Source organism: Panthera pardus, unplaced genomic scaffold (assembly GCF_024362965.1).
Source record: "Panthera pardus isolate Hobbes unplaced genomic scaffold, ASM2436296v1 HiC_scaffold_3, whole genome shotgun sequence".
NCBI classification, from domain to species: Eukaryota; Metazoa; Chordata; class Mammalia; order Carnivora; family Felidae; genus Panthera; species Panthera pardus.
In genome coordinates, this window is record NW_026526876.1 from 39457807 (window position 1) to 39475601 (window position 17795).

Here is a 17795-nt window from a genome sequence, read left to right on the forward strand (position 1 = left end):
ATACCATGAAAATAAATACATGGAAAAGAAAAAAAAAAAAACAAAACACAACAAACCATGTTTCATTAAAGGTGCAGTACCCACAATAAAAGGTTGGTTAAAACAGTATCTTGTTCTAGGATGATCAGATGGCTAAATGAATGAGAAAAGAGTTCCTGTGCTTCAGACCAAACGTTCCATTCAAATGGATGTTTGTTTTTTTGAAATGGGACAAAGGTAAGTCGAGATTCTAAAGCACATCCTGAAACTATCTGCATTTACTATAAACAACAAATTTCTGGAGTATGCTTCCACTCATGTTAAAATATGGAAATAATGTGCTTAAAAAAAAGTAACTCAAGAGAAAGGTGAAAGGCTCACTCAGATGTGGAATGCTTTGATGCACAGTCTGACGGTTTTCATGGAACCTAAAACAATGCCGGTCTGGTATCTTCACACGAATCATTTCTCCTTTCTAGGCCTTATACTCAATGAATGATGGATGAAATAAAATAGATCCTGTGGCTGAATGTGGCGCAAGTGCATTTTTCTAGCTCCGTTCTTAAAAGGAAGTCACTTTGCTGACTCTCATCACTAATATTTCAGGAGATGAACTAATGGAAATCCTATTTTCCTAGCTGGAAGTCCAGAAGTAATAAACTCTGAGTAGCTAATCAAACTGTAGCTTCCAGGTAGTTCAGATAGCAATGTAGTACCACAGTTTCACCAGAGTAAAATCACACCAAGTCCCACATGATGTGCCCCCAGCTCAGAAGACACTACAGACACCGGTGGAAGAAGGAAGTCACTTAGGAGACCCTGTGGTTTCCATCCCATGCATATACTCTTAAGTTCTTGGGTTCTGCCAATCCTAGAACTTAGGTTCTATTATACATGAATTAGTAACATCTTACAAAATGTGACACGCACCTTCTAAATTAGTCTAATTCTTAAAACCCGATAAAAATGCCAATAAATCCAACAAAACCCAATAAAAATTCAAACGTATTCAGAGCTCACAATATCTACAGTTAATTGCTTAAAGACTATTTCATAAATAACAAGGTCAAAACAAAAGAGACAAACAAGAAAAGAAACTGAAATGCTCTTTAGATAGACTTTAAATGTTTTTCCATTAAAGAGCAGATAAACTCATATTTGCAGTCCTCATCTACTTTTTATACAAAAGAAAGTAATTTCTTCTAGAAATAAGGATATTATTAGAGTGATCTTCAGAAAGACAGAGTAGGAAGAATGAAGATGACCTAATACCCTGGTAAGGAGACTAAAGCTAAAGAACGTATCTTAAAAATGGCACTCCTGTCCCCCACCCCCCAAAACCCCCAAGTCCCCCAAAACTTCAGGTATAAAGATATTACAAACAGAGGAGGAAGAAGAAGAAAACACAGCTAGGTATCAACACCCATCAGGGTTTTCAACATACAAAAGGCATTTTAAAGAATACAGATTAAATAAAACAAGGGAGTTTAAAAGCAATAATTAGGATATGGCAGAACATATGCCAAGGCTAAGACAACTCTGGCTTCTAAGTGCTCTCCTCCGCACTCCTGTCTGAGGTTCATCACACGCAAGTGAAACCTTTCTAGTATTTTATGGTGCTATGTTTGTTCTTAGCAATTACAAAGGGCAAAACATTTTGCATTCCTTACAAGCTAGTAGCTTCGCCAAACCAATTAAATTCAAATTAAATGTCACTTACTTAATCACTGTAAGTACATAAGCGTGAAATAATGGGAATTAAATTTTACTCAAATTCAACACCGAAATTACACAAGACTGTATTTCCAAGTCCATGTTATTCAACTAAGATTGTGGTAAATGTTACCACCAGAACCAAAATTCCATGGGCATGCAAAGCCTCATATTTGGCTCTGATTAATCAGACTGATCCCTAACGGTGTGCTTCTCCCCTGGTCAAGCTACATGGAATTCTGCAATGGAAAATGTTCAGCCATTTTAATGAAACCACGAACCAGGACATGCTGCCTCTCAATTCCACCAACTGGAATGATGAGCTTTCTCCTCATCTGAAGCTCAGAAGTGGTTTATAATAAAATAAAAACCCCTCCCTGATGACTTAACTTAGTGAAGTGACTACCAAGGACTAGTGAAGATGAAGTTTTTAGTTGAAAGAAAAATAAAAATTTAATGAGTCAGCATCTGTCACGCCAGACCATGCTTTGTCTCCCACCGCCCTGCCCAGACTTTCACCCCCTGTAGTACCTGAGGTGCTGACGGGACTATTACCTGTTTTGAGGCTGGGAATGAACTCTCGGCTAGTGCTGGGAGGTGGGAAGGCCTCCGGGGCTGTCTGTGCTGGAGGAGGAGTCAACTCTTCGTCACCAGAGAAGCTCCTCCGCACCCCACCTGTCATGGGCAGGCTCGACAAACTGACAGGCTTCTTCCCAACTGGCATCTTCCTCTCTAAATATCAAGTCAGACTAAAGTAAGCTTTTACTTACATGCGTGGTAAGAAAAGTGCAATATAACTAGGAAAGATTATGTTGCATAGGATACTCTGAAAAGAGAACCAACTATGCAAGGTCTGTGTTTCTGAAAACAAGGAGTGTGAGTGTGTGTACACGTGGGTGTGTATGTTGGGGGTGAATGGGGGGGGGGGGAGATTATTTCTGGTCTCTGAGAGCCTGGTAATCCTGGTTCCTGACTCTCTTCAAAAAAAAAAAAAAAGGATATACACACACGCTAATACGTAAATAAATTATATATATATATATATATATTTTTTTTTTTTTTTTAAATGTTTATTTATTTTTGAGAGAGAACATAAGTGCAAGTGGGGGAGGGGCAGAGAGAGAGACACACAGAGAGAGAGAGAGAGAGAGAGAGAGAGAGAGAGAGAGAGAGAGGGGGTGGGGGGGGGGAAGAGAAGGAGACAGAGAATCCAAAGCAGGCTCAGAGCTATCAGCGTAGAGCCTGAGGCAGGGATCAAACCCATGAACCATGAGATCATGACCCGAGCCAAAGTCAGACGCTTCACCCACTGACACACCCAGGTGCTCCTCTGGTTCCTGATTCTTAAATCAATTTAAAAAAACACAAAGCACGGTGCCTGGCTGGCTGTCAATGAAGCATGCTGACTCTTGATCTCAGGGTCATGAGTGTGAGCCCCATGTTGGGTGTAGAGATTACTTAAAAATAAAATACTTAAAAAAATATAAAATAAAACAAAATGAACTACAGAGAGCATTTTGTGTGGGGAATAGCTGGCTAACTTCCTTCAAGAAAATTTTAGCTTGAGGGGGTTGACAATCCAACAGGAGAGAAAGAAGGTTTTAAAACCCGACTGCAGGGTAGCATTCCACTGCCCAGACAAGGCCAAACACTGGCTTTCAGGGAGAATCAGTTGAATAAATGCAGTATCCAGGTGGCAGGATTGTACTGATATGAAATGTGCTCCCCTACCTTCTGGTTTACAGTCTAGTCTTTTAGATAACACTTGTAATTCTTACACTGAAAACCATTTCTAAAATATAAAGCTCGTTGCCCGCAAGTACTTAAGCAATCTAATATCTTCTGAAACGCCCTTTTGATTATAGTTTTCCTAAGCAAACATAAGCCTTCGAAGACTTATACAATGCTTTCACCAGCAAAAAAAGTACACTAAACTTTGCAAATAGTAAACCACCAACATATTCCATTAGTCAGGTTGAAAGCTAAAGGATACTTACATATCTCTGGGACTAGAAATTATACCTATTTTCTTCCAGAGTACACAAATGACTCAGGCAAGAGCAATCAGAACTTAGGCTTCATGAAATCAGGGCTACAAGATAAATCTAAGTTACACAGTACCTCCTATGTAAAATGGTCTGATAACTAAGCTAGAAGTAATCGCAAGTACACATTCAACTTGCAGCTGCCAAACCAAAATCATGTGCAGCAATCGTTTAGGCTTTTCCTCATGTCCCACACACATGCAAGTTAAAACGCAAGGAGGTTCTCCAACTCTCTCCTACCTATAACAGCCCCTGAAGATGGTTCAGAAATTAGTGCTGGGTTTCCTGCTCTAGAATTACTAAACCCTGAAAAAATTAAGGCTTTTCAGATTGGACAGATCACATGCATACAACGGTCTATATGATCCTCTTGGCAGAACATGACTCTATTTTCTAAAAGCACTAGAAGTTGTCCCTCTATAGAATGAACACAGATCATTACAAAACAAGCTAGAACAATGAAGCCAACCATCTATTTCTGTTTAAAAAAAAAAAAAAAAGACCAAACAAAAACACAACACTACCAAAGAACACACTGATGGAGGATTTTCAGGACAAAAAGACCAAAGAGCTAGAAGATGAAACCACAGAGCTGTAAGGAATCTGTAGGCAAATTTAAAAACAATAGGGTTTGTGGCCAATCTGCTGTTGACATTGCATATGCAATGGACAAATTAGGTTCATGGACCCCAAAATCTTTCTTATTGGGGCAAGTAAAGTTTTGTGGGAAAAATTTCTAATCAACTATCTGGTGAGCATTATAAAAAAATAAAAGGAACAGAGAGTACCCTCACAATGAAGACTGCTTCTTCTTCATTCACATGGCACTATATTCCTTATCCTCAATTCCAAAATCCACAGTTTTTCTGTAAAACTTTGGCAACAAAACCAGATCTCACTTGGTGATACTATTTATAATCTTTATTTGGCCCACTTAATGTAAACATTTACATATATTTTGTCTCAGAAAATGTGCCAGAGTCTGTAAGCAGTGTTACATAATATATGCTACATACTACACTTCTTTTCTAAAATCTGAAAAATTCTGAATTCCAAAACACATCTGGTCCCAAAGGTTTCTAATAAGGGACTGTGGGTTTATAGTCCTTTTCCTTCATATGTCCAAAGGACAAGTTAAAGGCATCAAAGATGATGCCTTTGCATTCAATATTGCTCTCAATATTGAGAGCTCTTGCAATGTTACAGTTAAAGAACATGTTATACATTTAAAGCTAAATTCCTTTTTCCAGCTAACCCAGAAATGTGGTACTATTAAATGTCACTATAAACTGGCATACTGATATCACTTCATTAGTTTCTTACTTCTTCCCATGGCCCATTAATCCAAAATAATTAAACCCCGTAAGCTGGAAACAAACCCGCAAGAGTCACAGTGAGGGAGGTGTGTGAATTGTGTACCCAGTGCTCAGAAATTAGTCCTAAAAATTATATGTCACATAGCCACGGAGTAATAAATGTTTGTAACACCTTGGGAAAAAAATTCTGAAATCTCTCTCAGTCTTGTCCAATAGAAAGTGAGGAGACAGGCCAAAGCAGGCTGTGCTATCCAATCTCACAGAAAGCTTAGGGATCACATGTGCTATGGTTAGTCCACTGACAAAGCTGCCTTGTGAATTCTTCCTCATCATTTCCAGATATGTTGGGGATCGCTTCCATCTGCCTGTCTGGCAATGCTCTCTAAAGTTCTTTTAGGTGAATATCAAACATGGCAAGCAGCTAGTGGGCAAAATAACTATGGGCAAATGGGAAACCTATACCTCTAATATAAAAGAGAGTGCGAGAGAAAGGCCTGGAGGTTATCCCTGTTGAATCTGACTTGGGTTCCATGCCGGGAGGACATGAGAGCGCCATGGCAGTGGGTGGGGAAAGTTTGTAGTCCCCAGTGAGAAAGGAATTATACATAAATGACGATAATCAGAAAGTAAGGGTATATTTGGTTCTTCATGCTGCTTCAGTCTCTTGGTTGTTAATGAGACAGATTAACACTTATTTGAACATATGGCAAGTCAGCTTGAAAAATCTGTTTTAGTTTTAATCCTCAAACATACTTGTTACTTTTAAAAATATCCTTACATAAAAATAATCTGATCTCAGAACGAAATATTCCATGACAAGTTTCGTGAAGAGAAAAACTTGTGGTTTCCTATGGTGGGGGACTTTGAAAAGAATCATATCTTTAGATATGATTACAGTTATCAATGTTATCAATAGAGTTATCAATATCAGTATCAGAGTTATTAATAGAGTTATCAACTCATATGAATAGAGTTATCAATATATTTTATTATGTTATTTTGGCTATTAATGGCCATAATCATTCACTGTAAGGTAAAACATAATGTAGAAAACACACTTTAAAAAAACATTCTTAAGCCTGACTTTGTTAGCCATCAACTTGAGTTTTATGTAAGTCTCATTCTAGAAAGATTGTTTTGGTTTATGAAGGATGGGTTTCCTAGGCTCCAAGTCTCTTGTAAGTATCAAGCATTTATTTTTTTAAAGTTTAAAAAAAAGAATTAATTTTCAGTAGGTTTGCATATTATTTTAAGAACTACTTGTATTCTCTTCTTTACCATATAGGTTTTAAAATATGATGGTAATCATGTTTCTTGTCAACTAAAACATAAGTGTTTCTCATTACTGAAAAGGTTTGCCTTTTATGGCATACTGCACCTTTAAGCATAATTTACATAATGCACAGTCATCAGCTCTTGTATGGTATATTCGTTTCTGTGCAAGAAAACCATGACCCCAACTGGTTAATAACTTAGAAAATGTATATAAACACCATGTGGTGACCCACTTTTCTTATGTCCTTTGTATTGCTGGGACTTAGCCTTTTTCTTCTGTTTTGATGAACCTGATTGGCTTTCTCTTGATGCTGAAAAATAAAAGGGAAAATTGGTACCAGATAAGCACTGCAAGCATACAACTCTAGATACAACTTAGATAGATTATCTTTACCAAGGCCATTATACTTATAAAAGTACATGATGCTTTGAAAATAAGGGTGCTTGTTCCTGTAAAACCCATGATACCACAGATTCCACTACTTAATCAATAAGCACTTATTTTATATATATATGTATATATATATACACACACACACACACACACACATATATGTATACCAATAAATTTTAGCTTATACTTTCAAACTCGTTAAAACAAGTCTAATTTGGTGGGTGCTCTTACTGTCGTGTCTCTACAGTCATCATGTAACCGACTACTGAGTTCACACTGCCATGGTACTCATGGTCTGATTCTGGGATATTGTTGGTGAATCTTAAGATCTTACCTGGCAACCAATCAGATAAAGGAATATTCTTGTCCTGTGAGCTCACAAGATGATTTATGTGAAATAGTCCTCTGGAGAATTGCTGATTTTTACAAAAGGACACCTTTTCTGTATACCAACTTACACTGTGATGCTGGAGGCTGTAGCTGATATCCAGTTAATTGACACCACCCTACAGGATAGAGGTCAGGGGACTCACAGTCTACCCACTGATCATACTCTTCTTCCCATCCATCAAAATGTATCCTCAAGAGACGATGAATAATTCGAGTGACTGTGGCTACACATATTAACCGTGGCTCCATGAGATCTACTGCTTCTAATTTCATTCCTACACGAAATCCGTGATTTGGAACATCCTGACATGGAGAAGCACAACAGGAACACTGGTGAGAAGAAGTATGCCCGAGTCCACCATCACTAAGAAACAAAAGCAGCGACGGATCCAAATAACCTAATTTAAACCAAAAAAAAATCGCAAATTCTTCTCTAATTATTAAGGCATGTGAAGGTGAAGCATTTCAGAACTAGTCAGGAAATGTATTAATTTCTGTTTTACTCAGATTAAAAATGAAGCAAAGTTTGAAAACAAGCTTCATTTCCTAGGTAAAGAAAATATATTGTTCTGTTTATACTAATCTCCATTAAGAAGTTCTAATATAAAGCAAACACATTTTGACCAACAATGATCTGCATTCGTGAGGCATCAAAAAAATTCCACATAATTATGCCATTATTTAAATTTACCTTATTAAATAGTTTTACTGGTGCTGCAATGGAGCCAGTTTCCCTGAGGTAGTCAAACCATTTAAAAGGAAGTTTTGTGTAACCTGAAAAAACACACCTGATTTAACTGGCAGTTCATTTAAAATTACCATCATATTAAAACGTAGATATAAAAGGTTAACTCAGTACACACTAAAATCTCGGGACTTTAGATTATATAATAAACTTTAACTCTTGCACTCACATTATTTAATGCAATAATTCCTCCATGTTATAAGGATTTCTTCTTTTTCTAGACAGACACAGGTGCACCTACTTACCCAATGCAAGAGTGTCTCTCTCCTGTCTACCAGAAGAATTATAAACTTTTGCTTTTGTAATCCTACGCTTAGGATAGTCTAGCATTTCATATGTCACAGTGATATTTTTCTGCTGGGCAAACGCTATTTTATAGGCCTCTGTTTTTAGTTTTCCCCCCTTCTTTTCTGAAGAGAAAAACCCAACGCTCAGATACTGAAATTAGGAAAGTCACTAGTTAAGACTTGAGAGCTATTTAAGGGTATGCCTTTAAAAAAAAAAAAAAAAGCCACATGGTATTCTAAAGATGGAAACTTGCTTTCCCTCAAAGGCTTTAGCCTGTATCTATTTTTAAAAAACGTTTATGTATGCCATAACCTACATCACCATCTCCACAGGGCTCGAGAATACCAATTCATATTACAAAATGTACAGATACACAGGAAAAATTCTATACTAATATAATTTATCAAAGGTAGCTAGAATATAGTGCTTTATGTGTGTATAGCACCCCACAGCTCTTGTTATGTGTATGTATGTTTGCATACAGGAACACATGTAAGATGTCCACACAGCAAAAAAAAAAACCCAGGGCTGTGTTAAATGATGTAAATAGATACCACGTAAAAAGAAGGCAAGGATAAAGACCCAGCGTTCACATTAGGATGAAATACCTCTAGGTGGAGTAAGTTCAATCATGTTAATTTCACAGAAACCAACAGGGAAAATAGAAGGGGAGGTTGCGTGATAACAGAACCAGTCAGATCCATCTGCTGCTTCTGAGCCATCGATCCCAATCATCAGGAATCCGTCAGCCAGCACCTTTCAAATTAAGAGAATTTCAAGTATTTGAAATTAGACACCACTATTGTAAAAGTGATCCTTTAAGTGACACTCTACAAGAAATGAAAATCTACCACATAACGGTCTCCTCACTGCATTACGCTAGCAACTCGAACGGGAAGAACCTATGCGGACTGCAGTGTGCACCAGCAACAAAAGCAGGGTTACACAGAGTGACCTCAGAGGCGTAGGAAAAGCGGTGCCTTTGCGGATGGCTGAGGTGCTGGCTGCTGTGGCCCATGAAACAGGGCTGAGTGCTCCTCTCCGATTTAACCGTCTAGTCTCAGCGCGGCTCTGCGTCCTACTCGGTAACTCTACTCCTTTCCTTCTGATTTCGCAGAGGAGTTTTTCCAAACCTTTTCTACCTTCGTCAAGCTTTCACTTTCCCTCTCCTATGCTACAGATACCCACGCTCCCGTATGACAGAAACGAAGGCCACCCCGTGCAAGGGTCCCCATATTCCTTCTTTGGCACCCCTGACTATTTTAAGAGGTAGTACCCCATCCCACAAAGTAACTTTTCCATCTTGTGCTATTACCACTGGTACCTGGCTCCAAAAACACTACCTTGTATAATCTAACGTCTCCCAATTTTCATTGCATTAAAAATATTGAAAAATATTTAATTTTGAAACAGTTCACACTTACAGAAAAGGTACAAAAATAGCACAGTGAACTCCTATATACTTCACCCAGAGACCCACTTCAAGGTTTATACTATGTAACTCTTTGCAGTCTGATTTCTGTCCTGATCCTGCTAAAATGCCAAATTTCACTAGTGACCTAGTTTGTCAAATCCAGAGCCTTTCTCCCAACACTTATCCTCCTCAAACCTCAGCCTCCCTGAAATATCTGATATCCACTGACTACTCTCAACTTTCTGCGACGTTTTTTCCCAGACTCTCATTACATTACAGTCTACTGCCCGACCTTCTCACCTCTTCTGATTGGTGAGGCTTCTTTTGGTAGTGTCCTTTCACATCCAATCCTTACATTTCTGATATTAGCCCTTTTCTCTCTGTTTTGCTGAGATCACCCACACCCAGTGCTTCAATAACTGACCTCTACACCCACAATTCCTCCATTGAAGTCAGGAGTTTGTCTCCCTTGCAGGGTCTCAGTCCTGCCTTTTCCCTGAGTGCTGCACACGCCCTCTCAGAGTCCATGCAGGCTGTCAAAGTCACCTTCAGAGGTAAGCAAGCACCAGACCCCACAACTCCCCTTAATGTTAGTTCCTCTCTCTGTGCCATGAATTCTGTCTCCACTGCACTGTTTGAGATCACTGCTTTCAGGCTTCCTTTTCGGACATTTCTCCTCTTACACAGTTTAACTTTCCTGTGTTATGACCTCTATTCACGCCAGAAAGCTTCTCCAACTCACCTGTTCACCAGAGAAAGCTCAGATGGTCCGACCGAGTATTCAAAGCCTGCATGCCTGGTTCTAAATCATCTTTTAGTCTCTGCCCCCAAGTGCCTTTTTTCTAGTGGTTTCTACTATAGTGGATGTGTATAATAACTTCCTCTTCCAGCTTAACAGCTCTGCCTATCCCTTTGGCAAGAGCTACCTCCATTCAGCACGGATTCTTTTTCCAAATACAGCTGACTGGGCTGGGGGCTAGTATCTAACCTTTAGGGGACGAAGCCAAAGGCTGGGCTCAGCTAGAATCTCTCGCAGTAATTACCATTAACAGACATAGAGGCTATTGTCAAATCATGGGTCAGAACTGGACCTGAAAGGCTGTGATACAGGATGGAGCTAGCAGCCACACAGGGAGACGGAGTGAGAGGAACACCAATCACAAGAGTGAAGGAAAATGGCAGAGACTCAGAGCAGGAAAGAGGTGGGACAAAGAGTCCCCAAGAGTTGGGGAGAATAACACTAGGTTTACAGCTTTCCAGTTCTTATCCCTGTGTCCTTGCATGTCTGTCTGTGAGACTGCCATGTCCTTAGGGTAACTTTCTTAGAGCTAACTTGCATGGGTCTCTGTTCCTGATGAAAGAAAAGCCTTGACCACCATACTCAGTATGACTTGTTTGATGTGTATTGTACGAACGACTCAGTCTCTTCCTAAACCTGGCCTGTGCTTTCCTATCTCGATGCTTTTGTGCACATTCTCTTTCCACAACAGTTTCCTCCCTGCATCTCTGCTGGGCTGTTTTTCCCAACCTACAAGGTGAAGTTTTCAAATAGCCTCCCTTCTATAGAGCTTTCCCCGATTCCTCTGAGACAATGTGCCCTTTTATGTGAATCCCAACAGTATTGTGTACATGTAAGTCATAGTCAATCCTGTATCAAACTTATTTTTATGTATCTTACCTTGTTCTACAAGACTGTAAGCTTTTTATTTAGAGTCCAAACCAAACCTAGTGTGGCGAGCATGAACTAAGTAATTCCCGCACGAAGTCTGACGCTCTACTCACTGGACGCTTCATTCTCATTTCATGGAACAGAGCATGGCATAATGGACGGGTTCCCAAACCTGACTGTCAGAATCACTTAGACAACTTTATCATTTTTAAAACAAATACATTATCCTGTGTAATACTTCTTGTGATTCCGCTCGAGTAGGTCTGGAGTAGGTCTTGGAAATCTATGTTTGAAATCATACCAGGTGACTCTGATCACTGGGTCAGGTAAAGAGGAAGAACAAAAACTTGGAGCCGGTTTGGTCTAGCTGTGTGACCTTGAGCTCAAGTGCCTGGGACACGGCAGCAACCATAACTGTTTTTAATTCTTTTGGCTCAAGGCTTTAAACTGTGCTGAATGCAAATCACAATTTAAGCTCCACCCTTATATAGGTAGACTCTGGACCAGTGGTTCTTAACCATGGCGGAACTGGAGAATTACCTGGGGACTTTTAAAAAATGCCAACGCAAGGGCCCCCCACCAGACTGATGAAATCGGAACAGGGTGGGGTAGGCATTTAAGAAGTGTGGTCACCTGTATTTTTTTAAGTTCCCCAGGGTGTTCTGATGCCTACTGAGAACTGAGAACCACTCTTCTAGACCTTTTCATAAACGCAGCTTCAGAAGAGAGAAAAAAAGAAGAAGTAAAGTACTACCAAAAGAAGAAAAAAGGCACAAAGGGAAAAACAGTAAACTGAAGATAAATTTGGCCTTGTTGCAATTCTGTGTTGGAGTAGCTTTGACCAGAAGTAATTTAGATAAATATTCTTCCTCTAACTCAGGATACATATTTCCATAACTAGAGGCAGCAGACTCAAGATGACAATCTTGACAACAAGCTACGTAGAAAGAGAACCACTGATAAGAGAACTGAAATTTATTTCAAAATTACTACCAACCCTCTCCCCAGTGAAGATCCAGATACATACATTTTATGTCAAAATGAGTATGTTAAGGGCCTCCTTCTCCTATTACCTTAAACCCGGTTCTTACAATTGCATTTCTATACTTTAAAACCTATTGTCTTACCTTTCTAATAGTCGCGACACATATTGTGGAAAGATTTAATGGGTCTATAGCTTCCAATTTCATTCCTTCCTTGAACCATTCCCCACTCTGGTCTACTTCTTTTACCTAAAGAATTACATGAAAGCACATCGGCTGTTACAAATGTTATCATTTTAATAATAAATATTACCACTTTGAAAATGTTTACCAGATGAAAAAACCAAATGCCTTCTCCTACCTACCTAGTACTGTAACTCAAACCTCCGTCGGAGGATAGAGAGAGTTCAGGCAAATGGACAGAATTTAAGAATAATTATAATCAATAGTTGTGACACCTATGGATCACAAGGTCTTAATCCTTTTAAGTGAACAAATGTAATTGTGATTTCCATAATGTTAGGAAAAAACCCACAACCCTCTTTCAAACCTAATTTACAAATGAGGGTTCTTATAAAAACTTCTTACCTTAGCAAATAAATGTGGTGGTGTATCAAAATGTCCATCCTGTTTCTTTGTAATATCTACAAGGAAAAGTTACATACTAATCTGTCAGCATTTGTGAGAAGACCAAAAACCACGTTTCTTTGAAGGTTTCAAACTCACAAGGTATGTATATTCTAAAACATGGCAGAAATACATGCCTTCTACATTTATGGTGAAAAATAATTCTTTAATAGAATGCTCTCTTCAGAGTACATGTGCTATGAAATACGCTCAGCCAATTAGAATGCTTGCAATTCCCTAGTGAGGGAATCACAGCTTCAGAAGTATGTTTTAATGTGTTCAGTATTAGGTCTAACCACATATAATTTTGCTATTTTGATTAAAACTGAATGCAAATGGAAAGGCTACCTTTGGATCTTCCAAATGGGCTGGATAAGAAAAGTAGAAGAGAACAAAATGTAGTTGTGACCAAAAGTGCATTATATTTTAATTGAGAACAAATGGAAGGAATATAAAGGAGTTAGCCGGGACACTCATATTCTGGTGTGAACATCCCCTAATTAAGGTAGAATAAGCAGCCCAGACAACTAGAATGCTATTTCGGATCTTTGCTATTCTGTAAAGAAAGATAACCACGGTAGTACAATTCAGCCTCAATGATGTTTTCAATAGGCGGGCTTGTGACAGGTGCTTACCAGATCTTTTGAATCGATGGCCTATGCTTCGAGACCAACCAATATGATGGATTAATGGGCTGTGCATATGGCACCAGAAGTCATCTGTTCTGTCTTCACTTTCTTCGTACACTAGTCTTAATCTTCCTCCGATGACACTTTCCACCACTGCCACTCGTGTGCGACACAAATGCCTCTTGTCAACCACTTCTACTCTCATGCAAGGTTTGAAAGGATACTGCATGCTCTCTGAAACCTTAAACAAAAGCAGACAAAAACTGTTCGGAATTCATGACAGAACTCTACAACTGATTTCAATTTTGTACCATTAAAAATACTGAGTGCACTCGATATTTAACTAGATCATCTGGCTCACTAAATGAAAACAATTCCTTTAAAAACTTCCAGGCTATTCCTTTTCAGAGCTCTCAATTGACACTTCAGTCCTTTCTAAGATCCTGTCTTTACCTTCTGTGAGAAATCGGGAGGAAGTGTTTTGGCACCAGTAAGTCGTTTCACTAGAAAAGCTTTCCAGTTTGTATACTTATGCTGAATAGCTAAAACAAAAGAAATAACCAGTTACACTTTAGCAAAGAGCAGAATTGCTTCATAAACTATTTTTAAAAAAATAACAATTTCCCCCTGCAATTCAGAGCATTAAGGTTATGAAGAAAAGTCACAAAAATAAAGAAAACGAGCATGTTTTGCCATCAGACAAGTTACTTAAAACCAAAAATGATTACTTTAATTTCTGTATCACTTGAATGTTACTACGTGTGACACTGCATTAAAGTACATATGTTTCAATGACAGTGAGGGTAAATAGGCCACCTACTTCTGGGAGGGACGAGAGGTTTGCCACTGGCTGCACACCAACCAACGGGATGGATGTCAGAACCACAGATATTGCACCAGAAGTCCAGCCCAGAGTCATTTTCAAATCCTTCATATCTTAAAAGGGCATTGTAACCTGAAACCAACAAATCAATCACCACACAGTAAGAAAAATGGAATGGGATCAAACAGGACACAGCTGCTGGTAGTGGGTGTCAAGTGTCAGGGTGCACCTGCAACAGAACCACGTGCAGGGCGCGTTAACACACGGAGGGCTGGGCCCTACCCCCAGGGATTCTGAGTGAGTCGATCTTGGGTAAGTCTGAGAACACGCATTTCTAACAAGTCCCCAGGTGAGGTACGATGCCAGTAGTTTAACTGTTTTCAGACATGGCTTCCCCCCTTAAATATTGAGTTCAATTTTACCCATAGTTTCTTAAATTTTCTAGAAAATAAATTCTTAGTGAAAACAAGGGTGGGAAAGTCCTACTAGAATATGTAGTTTTGAAAATAAACGAAAAAAGGTTATGGTTAAGTTAGGAAAATCTTGTCAAGACATCATAGAAATCCAGTTGAAGTCATTTCAAAGAAACTGCTTTGTCCAGCTGATTAGATGACCAATTATTTTGGGATGATTTGGATGTGGCTACCTCAAGAGCCCAAATTTTTCTGTCCTATTTATCTGGAAACAGAATGTGAAAATACTAAGTAAAAAAGTTCAATAAACACCAAAGAAAATATGTGAAATGACTTATTTCTTAGGAAGAACAAAAAGTGTATGATATATCCTATTTATAATTTAATAAACCTTCTGTTGGCAACATTACAGTTTAATTTAAGGCCCTCAGGGGAATAAAAAAGGCCCAACAAACTTATATTCCAGGCAGGGAGCTCAGTTCAGCAGCATTTTCACGTGTTAAGATCCATGGAGACAATTTATAGCATTAAACCTTTAGTTTCAAAATTCAACAATTTACAACATAATTCATGAGTTTGCCAACTGTTGCCGAGCTCTAGTTCATGATTAACATCAGGCTCGATTCTAAAACATCATTAAAGTGGCTTAAAATAAGATACATGGTGCAATGAGATAAAACAGAAATGTAAAATTGGAGATGGAAGGTAGAAATAATTCCTGGATATTAAACGCATTGATCTTTAGAGCTATTTAAATGCAACTAGCTTAAACATCTAGAACAGAAAGATTATGTTGTTTTAAATTATAGTATAGAGAATAATGCAAGATTTAGAGAAGGCTTAAACAGCCGGGGGAATGTTTCAAGGGAAAGGTGGGAATTGAACTGGGTAATATATTATGTGCAAAGGCACAGAGGTGACAATGTGTTCTATGAGGGAGGAGGGAGAGAACTAGCCTCATCGGGACATAGACAGCATTTATGGTGGGGAGCAACCAAAAATCTGGCTAGTGGTCTATGGTGCAACTCATCAATAACTGTAAATGCCAACCATCTTGATCCTTTAAGGACAAAGAAGCCATCAGAAGTGCTCGAGCAGAAAAACAGAAGATCATGTTTAGTAGATCAAGGCTGTCAGCAGTACATAGTGAGCAGTGGGCAGGGTGTTTGGGGGAGAATGGCTGGAGAGAAATAGGAAAAGTAGGATGCATGAGATATCGCTCACTAATTTAAGGACAACTTCTTATCTTTTGAATGGCTGTGCACCCCCACACGCCTGCCTGCCATAAAGTGCTACAGTGCCCCGAGCACCTCATCATAAAGGTAGTCCGCGTTTGGCAGATATCAGGTCATGGAATAAACTAGGTTTTACACTTCTGCACATCACTGTGCATCATCTCTAACACAGTAGACACCTAATGCATTTATGTGATGAGCCAGAGGGTAACAAGGACTAGGGTACATGGAAAGCAGTGGGGGTGAAGAAAAAGAACCTAAGATGTATGAAATTATCAACACTAGTTTACTTTTGGGTTATGGACCTTACCACTTTTCTTAGCACTTCAGGTTTTTGTTACCTTTCAAAGTATTTCCCTATACCAGAGGTTGGCCCACAGATCTGGTCTACTGTCTGACGTGACGTGTTTTACACTCTGCCATCTAAGAATGGTTTTACATTTTTACTTTTATTGGTTTTACGTTTTTAAATGGTTGCATGTCTTGATACATGACAGTTCTATAAAATTCAAATTTCAGTGCTCATAAATAAAGTGTCACCAGCTCACAGCCACGCCTATTCATTTATGTATCGCTATGGCTGCTTTCATGCTACAACTGCACGGCGGAGTAACCGTGACAGAGATTGTACTGCCCACAAAGCTAAAAATATTTACCACCTGGCTTTTATAGAAAAAAAATTTTTTTTGCTAACCTCTGCCCTGTTATCATATTTATTATTTATTTGGCAACAATTGCAAAATTTACAAATACGCTTTCTTAAAAGTTACAGATATAATTGGCATTTTCGGGTAAATTATTACATGTGCTTTCACCTGCTAATTTTACAATTCCAGCAATCCAGAAGACTTTGGTAGGTAGGCTGCAGTCTGTATTGGGAACTTCTACTCTCACATTTTCTGAGATATCACCCCAGCAGGTCCCCATAGGTGCCTGTCATATAAAAATTATTCAATTATCATCTTATTAACATAAAGCCTAAAACACGTTATTTAAAATAAGCATTACCATCAATAACGGAAATATTAAATTAAAAATGCCATTTAATTCATTCATTTTTCTCTAAAAATATAATTGTTATTTCCCTTTTCACAGAATTCTTTTGGGAAAAAGCCAGTGTCAGGGGCAAGCTCAAGATGAAGAGAATTCACATATATTAAAATAGATCCACATTAACTTCAAAATCCAATACTGTTCTAATATAAGACTTGAACAGCAATTTTTATAAAAGCTGAATCACAAACTCAACAGATTTCACAGGATAAAGCCGATTTAAGAAACTTGTTATTTTTAATATACACTCAATGAATGCACTTTACCTCAACCTCTAATTTTAAAGGATCTGGCTAATGAGCAGAAAGAAAAATAATTCCAATCAGCATGTGGTTTCTATTAACAGGAGAAACAAAACTTATCTATATTTTCAACTTAAGTTAAATTCGTAAAACAGAAATAGAGTCTGTTAAAACAGGTATGGCAAAAACATTGGCTAAAGTTATTAAAAAAGGTGGAGTTGAAGAGTTTTTGGAGCTGCACACCGTGGTAAATTGTCAAGTAACTTATTATTTCTAAATTTCTCATGCAGGAATTACTACAAACAAGAGAAAACTTTCAATGTTAGAACTGGTAATCATTAGCCTCCACACCACATGGTTATGATGGGGACTCAGGAAACTGATTAAAAGAGCATCATGAAGAGACTTTCCCAAATCTACCATGTTCCCAAATTATAATTTCCATTACATTTTAATCCTTACAACTTGAGGCCATTTACAATTATTTGAAGTTTATGCAATAGCTAATTAAGTCAAATAAGTGAATTTAGGAATATAAATGCTGATAATATTAAATAGTCTC

At 38.4% G+C, this 17795-nt stretch overlaps 1 protein-coding gene across 19 annotated transcripts in view; it reads right to left on the reverse strand.

Moving 5' to 3' along the window:
* MBTD1 (mbt domain containing 1) overlaps positions 1–17795 on the reverse strand; it is a 71463-nt gene that overhangs the window by 5812 nt on the left and 47856 nt on the right. For 15 of the 19 annotated variants that reach the window (XM_019415731.2, XM_053893037.1, XM_053893036.1 and 12 more), the window contains 11 exons: positions 16754–16871; positions 14288–14422; positions 13921–14009; positions 13474–13708; positions 12800–12855; positions 12356–12460; positions 8754–8901; positions 7804–7886; positions 7181–7415; positions 6562–6639; positions 2248–2424 (listed from right to left, as the gene is read on the reverse strand). In XM_019415731.2, the coding sequence (XP_019271276.1) occupies positions 2248–2424; positions 6562–6639; positions 7181–7415; positions 7804–7886; positions 8754–8901; positions 12356–12460; positions 12800–12855; positions 13474–13708; positions 13921–14009; positions 14288–14422; positions 16754–16871 (1459 nt within the window). Of the gene's footprint in view, positions 1–2247; positions 2425–6561; positions 6640–7056; positions 7416–7803; positions 7887–8753; positions 8902–12355; positions 12461–12799; positions 12856–13473; positions 13709–13920; positions 14010–14287; positions 14423–16753; positions 16872–17795 lie in introns of those variants that run through there. The other 4 variants (XM_019415739.2, XM_019415738.2, XR_008418815.1 and 1 more) reach the window with 3 other exon arrangements.